Source organism: Physella acuta, unplaced genomic scaffold, assembly GCF_028476545.2.
Source record: "Physella acuta isolate Inbredline_101_S28 unplaced genomic scaffold, ASM2847654v3 ptg000429l, whole genome shotgun sequence".
Classification (NCBI taxonomy): domain Eukaryota; kingdom Metazoa; phylum Mollusca; class Gastropoda; family Physidae; genus Physella; species Physella acuta.
In genome coordinates, this window is record NW_026731948.1 from 112761 (window position 1) to 120811 (window position 8051).

At 35.5% G+C, this 8051-nt stretch overlaps 1 protein-coding gene across 1 annotated transcript; it reads left to right on the forward strand.

Annotated features, from left to right (window-relative positions):
- Nucleotides 1–1622: 1622 nt before the first annotated feature.
- LOC131942829 (b(0,+)-type amino acid transporter 1-like) lies at nucleotides 1623–7268 on the forward strand. The gene is made up of 11 exons (XM_059302770.1): nucleotides 1623–1626; nucleotides 1986–2087; nucleotides 2882–2991; nucleotides 3512–3641; nucleotides 4431–4556; nucleotides 5283–5382; nucleotides 5828–5872; nucleotides 6170–6293; nucleotides 6388–6491; nucleotides 6670–6766; nucleotides 7101–7268. Exons 1-11 carry the CDS (start codon nucleotides 1623–1625, stop codon nucleotides 7266–7268), a joined length of 1110 nt encoding a protein of 369 aa, XP_059158753.1.
- The last annotated feature ends 783 nt before the right edge of the window (nucleotides 7269–8051 follow it).

Here is an 8051-nt window from a genome sequence, read left to right on the forward strand (position 1 = left end):
TATATATATATATATATATATATATATATATATATATATATATATATATATATATATACATAAATATATAATTTTAAAATGCGCATTTTTACAACGTACATTTTGTGGGTAGATTTAAAAATGTTGTAGAAATGTTCAATTTATTATCGTTTATAATCGTGATGGAGGTGCTATGACCTTACCCTAACCCCTTCTCATTATCCCATCTGCCCTTCCCCCCCCCCCCCCACTAATCTGACACGGATTATCTCCATCTGTCATTAAAACCTGGTACGCCCCACCCTACTACCTGCAAATACCTTTTCCACATTACACCACAGACATTGTGGGACAGATCTACGACACGACGGCACAGAATGGGCACAAAACATGTAAGTTGGTTCAATATTTACTCGGTGGTGGTTGAAGTCTAGTTGTTGTTTTTTAATCGTAATTTACCAGGATTTTTATCACTAGGTTCTATTAGTTGCAAGTCCGGAAGAAATGTTTGATAACGTCTAAATATTGATACTTGTTAATAAAAGTCAAAACAAACTGAATAGACAAATGATGAAACCAAAAAAAGGGTCAAATTCATATACAAATCAATGTGGGCATTTAAACTTAAGTCGAAAATGTAATACGAATAGGAAATGCCACGTTTTAATAACGTTTAAATCTACTAACTGTTTTTGGAATGGAGTGGCCTAGCATTAGATACTAAGCTTGTAAGTCAACAGTTCGAATCCGGGTCTCCAGACTATAGGTCGTCCCCTGACCTAACTGACCCTCATGTTCAACCCGTGGAAGCAATGGACTGAGGGGTGAAGTAGCCTGATGGAAACCCACGGGTCTAGCGGCCAGAAACATGGGTGAGAGAAATGTTCGATTCTTCACCCTGCTGCAGACTGTCTAGTTAAATTAATCAGGAATAGCTTGATTCGGTAATAACCGTACATGTTAAAGAGATGTTAACAAATGAAAACAAAAATACGATTTCTATACAAATCCATTTTTCATAACATAATAATGAAACAAAGGGAAAGGTCTTGACGAAAATGTAAAGTAAAAATAATATGTAAGCTTACAAAAATTGTCAAGTTGTTTTAGATCATATATTATTGTAAAAAAAATTGCGAAAACTTCTCCAAAATTGTATTCTTGTTTTGGTTGTTTTGCATTTAGTCAAGTAAGTTTTACACATTTTACTAAATTATTCTTTTGAATTATTATATTTAAACAATTACTTTAGTGTATTTATTTTTAGAATTCTTTGTTAATATTATTGTATTTTAGAGGAGGAAATCAAGCACTGAGGTGGGGGTAGAGAAGGTGGAACTGAAACGACAGATGGGTCTGGTGGTCGCTGCGTCCATCGTGGTGGGCTCCATCATCGGTAGGTCACGTGATCAGATCTGATCGAAGATTGATTTTAAACTGCTGGCTTATGGCTGGTAACAGATACCGCAAGACTGTTTCTACATTTTGCTAACAACTGTAACATATCGACACACATATCTCTAACAAAAACCTCGAGATCGGCTACATTAGAATCAAATATCGGTTAAGTAAGGTATTAAAAGGTTGTAAATATCGATTTGTTTACATGTGATGTTTTGTATTACGAATTATTTAAAAACTATATGGGTAAAATGAAAGATGAAAGTTCTGAAACGCTTTAAAGAGAAATGTTTAATGCCTCGGTTTTTCGATAACGTAGCAGGCCATTATGAATGTAGCCCTTGTTTATGTGAGAGGTTTAAAGAGCATTGTCCGAATTATAGTATGTTTTATGATGCACCCAAATACATTACTTGATCTTGTAAAAACGTGAGGCAATATATAAGAATTTGGCGAATGAAGAGGAAGTATTTTACCCCAGACCTAGTAACAAAGACGCATTGTTGTTTTTTTCTCGACCTACTAACAAACACTTATTGAAATTATCTTGACCTTCTAACAAACATGTGTTGCTTTGTGTTAATGTTGTTTTACTCTCTACCCAGGTTCCGGTATCTTTATCTCACCAAAAGGCGTGCTGGCGGCCTCCGGGTCTGTTGGCCTATGTTTGGTTGTCTGGGTCTTGGCTGGAATTATTTCCCTTGGAAGTAAGTTATCTCCCCTCCGTTATAAATTAAAATACTTTTTAAACAATGTAATAATTGAAAATAATATATCACAGGTGAAATCAAGTGAATGAATTTTTAAAAGACATCTTTGTATTTGTGTTGATGTTGTGTTGATATTGTCTTGATGTTGTGTTGATGTTGTGTTGACGTTGTGTTAATGTTGTGTTGATGTTGTGTTGATGTTGTGTTAATGTTGTGTTAATGTTGTGTTGATGTTGTGTTGATGTTGTGTTGATGTTGTGTTGATGTTGTGTTAATGTTGTGTTGATGTTGTGTTGATGTTGTGTTGATGTTATGTTGATTTTGTGTTGATGTTGTGTTAATGTTGTGTTGTTGTTGTGTTGTTGTGTTGTTGTTGTGTTGATGTTGTGTTGATGTTGTGTTGATGTTGTGTTGATGTTAATGTTGTGTTGATGTTGTGTTGATGTTGTGTTATTGTTGTGTTGTTGTTGTGTTGTTGTTGTGTTGATGTTGTGTTGATGTTGTGTTGATGTTGTGTTGATGTTGTGTTGATGTTGTGTTGATGTTGTGTTGATGTTGTGTTGATGTTGTGTTGATGTTGATGTTGTGTTGATGTTGTGTTGATGTTGTGTTGTTGTTGTGTTGTTGTTGTTGTGTTGTTGTTGTGTTGTTGTTGTGTTGATGTTGTGTTGATGTTGTGTTGATGTTGTGTTGTTGTTGTTGTTGTGTTGATGTTGTGTTGATGTTGTGATGATGTTGTGTTGATGTTGTGTTGTTGTTGTGTTGATGTTTTACCTGTGTCATCCCACCAGGTGCACTGTGCTACGCTGAACTCGGCTCCACCATCAGCAAATCGGGGGGCGTCTACACTTATATCCGCATGGGATTAGGGAATCCCCTGGCATTCTGCTACGCTTTCTTCGTAAATATCTTACTAATTTAACAAAACATAACTTATATTGATACAATATTTATTTTATTTTATTTTAAACAAATTTGTTTGGATGAGTAAGAAATTGTACCATATTACATCACTATTTAACCAAACTTAAAATATTTAAAATGATAACATTTCAAGTTGCACATTTTCGATTGATACCAATTCAATAATATAATTGTTGCTTATTACATAATTTAAGTTTTAGGCTAAACTATCTTCGTTAAAACAAGTTGTTTTTTGTTAATTATACTCTGTTTGCTGTTTTCTTGATTGTGTTTTTTTATGCTTTGTGTTGTTTTTATAGATGTTTTATTTTAATTAATTTATTGTCGAAAATATTATTAAAATTAAATACGTACATTTTTTTTGTCGTAATTAGTGAATGTTGTGTAGATTACATCCCATTTTACTATTCTTGGCGCTTGATATTTCCCTTAAATTGTTTCTCACATTGAAGATACGTTGGCCTAATGTTTTCTACGTGTAAACATTTTCTCTGCAGATGATCTGCATCCGGGTGCCTGCAACACTGGTCGTCATGCTCCTCACCTTCTCCAAGTACCTGATCACCCTCCTCCCCACCTGCGGCTCACCTGAGAACCTGGAGAAACTCATCACAGCCCTAGCGTTAGGTGAGTTTTTTACCTGCCCCTGTGGCATAATTTTAATAGAGTGTGAGGGGTAGGGGCTCAGATTACACATCTTCTGGGTCTCCAAATATCTTTAGGAACATTTAATTAATATTAATTTGATCGCTATACCAAAGGACTGTCATCAAAATATAACCAATAAAATTATCCTTATATCAGACATATTTTACGTTTATATATTTTAAATGAACGAGCTGGGTGAAAGCTAAACATATGCAATATGATATCAAAACAACAAAAAAAATAATTGTCCGCCTTACCCTAATATATTCAACTTCTGACTTACCGCGGGTTATTATCACCAGCCTATGTGATTTTTCCATTAGTTGTAACATTTTTTATTGATATATCTTAAACAATTTTAAAACGTTTATCCACAATAACCAAAATTTTGGACAAATGTAGAATTGTTATTTGGGAAATTTCAGTATCGATGTGTAATGAGCTATGAGTATTGATGCTTTTTATATCGATACTTGTATTTCGATGCTTCATAGAATCAATATTTGTGTATCGATTCTACTGTATATCGATACTTGTTATCCATATTCCTGTGTATCGATACTTGTGTATTGATGCTGTCCTGTATCTATACTTATTTATCGATGATGTTGTGTATCGATACTTCTGCATCGACACTCCAGTGTATCGATACTTGTTATCCATGTTCCTGTGTATCGATACTTGTTAGCGATGCTATTGTATATCTATACTTATTTCTCGATGTTGTTGAGTATCGATACTTGTGTATCGAATCTCCTTTATCTCCAGTCCTTCTGGTCCTAATCAACGGCTACAGCTCCTGGCTGGCTGCCCACATGACTGTGGTGACGACGGCCTGTAAACTTGTGACACTTCTCATCATCATTGTTGGGGGCATCGTGGTCATGTGTCAGGGTAAGAATTACCATGGCAGGGAGTAAAGATTTACCCCCCTTTTTGGATTGTGAAATTTTCCCCAACGGCCACTCTATTTTTGGATGTCACTGGATTACTATTTACGAATTGTGGTCAATTTTAAGCCCCTAATGTTGGGGTTTTTTTTTGTTTGTTTGTTTGTTTTTTGACAAAAAAAATTTCCTAGTGGATTGAGTTAATCTTCATGCGTTTGTTTCGAGAAGAAGCCCAGTAAATATTCGATTTTAATAGTTCGGATGATTTTTATCACTTAACGCTTTAACCGTATCGACCTCTAATTTTTCGTGTGTCATCTACGACACCACAAAGTTTCAACGGATGATGAGGGTACTTTAAATCCATACGCTTGTATTCGCGTAAAATTTATAGCCAAAGACAAATTTGTAGAGACCTGGACCTATTTTTCCTAGAGTTCTAATGGTGAGATTTGAGCCGCTAAAAAAACTTGTTCTATTACTAGAGAGCGCATATCTTTAAACTAATTTATTGTGAATTTTCAAAATTTGGGGAATATTGGGGAAATTTGGGGCATTAAAACTAGTGTTTTTAACCGATCCACAATTTGAAACTTCATAGTAAATTAGTTTGCCTATTAAGTTTTTAGCTAAGTACCCCAAATTATGATAGAATATTTCGGCCCCCGTTGTCATAGTTACCAAGATTTTCCAACCAATGTTTCATTTTTTATATCCACTGACCCAACAGGCACCACAAGTGAGCTGGACACCGCCTTCTCTGACACCTCCACTGACCCCTCGTCTCTAGCCTTGGCACTGTACAGCGCACTGTGGGCGACCAAGGGAGGGTATGCCTGTATTAATTTCTATACTATTTATATAAAACATACATAGAGTTGTAGTTCTTTGATCTTGTATAATAAATAGAATGTTTAATAAAGCTTTAAACTTGCTGTAACAATCGGGCTCTTGCTTACTATAGAGTATACAACAACAATTGAGATATTATTTTAAAAATAGCAGGTCTTCTCAAATTTAGGATTAGTTATGGCTACTGGCATGTTTTATAAGATTTTTTATTAGATATAACAAACTAATTGAGTAGTATATTGAAATGCTGAATTTAAATTAAATGTAGTTTTAAGTTGAAAGAAAAATAAATCAACATCGAGTCTCTATTATCTGTAAAAAAAAATATTTTTTGTATAATATACAAAATAATGTAAGGTGAATCTTGCAACGTTTTAAAAAAAATGTGTATCTGCTATACCATGCTAACATTTTCTCCTACAGAGAAAATCTGAACATGCTGGTGGAGGAGGTCAAGAACCCATCCAGGTAACGAACATCACACATTTCTATAGAGCTTTCCTGGTCATGTCAGTTAAACGTTAGCCTTAAGGCGAATGTTCTTTGTCTTTAGGGGCACGTATATCTCTGCCCTAAGCATAACATTAGTACTAGATTTAAACCTGATTCGATACTGAATAAATTAAAAAATATCTCCTTACCGAAATTCTAAAACAAACTGAGATGATACAAAATACAACCTTGCACTCCAGGCAAAGATTAATTAATTAACGATAACTAAGCATCTAATTAACAATCTTAACCCCAACCCAACATTTGTTTCAGGAACGTCCCCAGGGCCGCCATATTGGGCATCCTTGTGGTCATCGTGGTCTACACACTGACCAACGTCTCCTATCTGGCCGTCATGACCAAAGATGAAATGTTAAATGCTCAGGCAGTGGCTGTGGTACTTTCATTCTATTTATAATTCCTCACATTTTATTTCTTGTCATGTTTTGCTTTGTTTGTTTTTAGCTTCTACTAAAATTCTGCTTTTGTAGGTTTTCGGTGATCGAGTTCTCGGCCCTGCTGCAATAATTATTCCCCTTGCTGTGATGGTGGCAACTATGGGGACAGCTAACAACAGGATTTTTTGCGGCAACAGGTTAGGTGTTCATCATTCTTCTGAGAGATTTCCAAAAATGCAAATGGCAATGGTATTAGTACTTTCACACGGTCGTTTTATTCTTGTTGTTGCTCGTGTTTTTATTCTACTTCTGTTGTTGATTTATAATAATAATTTAAATTTTAGTATTCAAATGAACATTTATCTGTTTTCCCAGGTTGATTTACACCGCTGCCAGGGACAAAAACTTCCCAGAATTTTTCAGCTACATCCAGATCCATCAGCTGACGCCACTTACAGCCATGATGCTAACGGTAAGGAAACTCGACTTCCTGCTTCTCATTAATAAATTAAAATTCGAACTGTATTTTATTTTAACCTTAGTTTATCACACACTATGTTATACTAATAATCTGGCGATATAATTGAGTTTATTTGGTTATTTAGTTATTTAGTTTCCAATTTGTTGAAAATTTAACATTTTTTTTTTAGAAATACAATGTAACAAAATCAAGTAAACTGCGTGGACGAAATCTCTAAGCGTAGAAAATGTTTTACCTCCATAGTTCCGTAATTACATGTGTATTTAAAGACTGTGGATTTATTTAGTAAAACGTTGTTAAAACTTGTGATGTGACCTTCACTCAGGCGACCTTGGCTCTCATCTGCCTGTCCAGAGCTGACGTTATATCCGTCATCAACTACCTGGGGTTCCTCCTGTCGTTCTTTGACGTGTGTGTTTACCTGGCCATGCTGAGGTTCAGGCTGCAGACGATGAAACACGTGCGAGGAACTGTACGGGTGGGTGAAGGTTAAGGTTGTATGTATTCAGCTTGAACATTGGTCATATCATCCTTATGTCACCAGGTACCACTGGCCGTCCCTATCCTTATGTCACCAGGTACCACTAGTCATTCCTATCCTGATGCTGCTAATTAGTCTGTACCTGTTCATCTCGCCACTGGCCATCAACCCTAAGCTGGAGTATGTCTACTTGGCGGCCGGCCTGTTTGGTCTTTGCATCATCCTATACATACCATTCGTCCATTTCCGGCTAACGTTTCCGTTCTACGGTAATCTAGTTTTTAATTAAATCCAAACAAAATTGTTTCTGAAATACATTCTATAGTTACACATGTAGAAGCACATACAGTTAGGAGTAAACCAAATCTATAACCATTGCTATTAAAATTATGTTTCTTCAGATCGACTGGTACACTACGGTCAGCTGTTGTTATGTGTTTGTCCACCCCCCAAGTTTATTGAATAAAACTTTTCTTTTAACAACCTCTGTCATCACATCATCGCTTTATATGGCTTGGTCAGGAAACAGATCAACTCTACTTCGTCTGCTTCATGTTGAGCTTAATATTACGTAACAGGTGTCATTGGTATTTTAATGTGTTTTTTTTTTTACTTTTTCGTATATGCGAAGTATAGAGAAAGTCTTGTAATCGTGCAAAAAAAATAGAGATTTTCACAAATCTCGACGTTTTACACCTCACTGATACGGAAAAACATAATTTTGCAATCTTGTCCGTATATCTGTGTGTCTGTCTGTGTGTGTGTGTCTGTCTGTGTGTAAACACGATAACTTGA

Coding starts and splice junctions, on each gene's coding strand:
- LOC131942829 (XM_059302770.1), top strand. Junction 2,088..2,881: donor TGGAATTATTTCCCTTGGAA/GTAAGTTATCTC, acceptor TCATCCCACCAG/GTGCACTGTGCTACGCTGAA. Junction 4,557..5,282: donor CATCGTGGTCATGTGTCAGG/GTAAGAATTACC, acceptor CTGACCCAACAG/GCACCACAAGTGAGCTGGAC.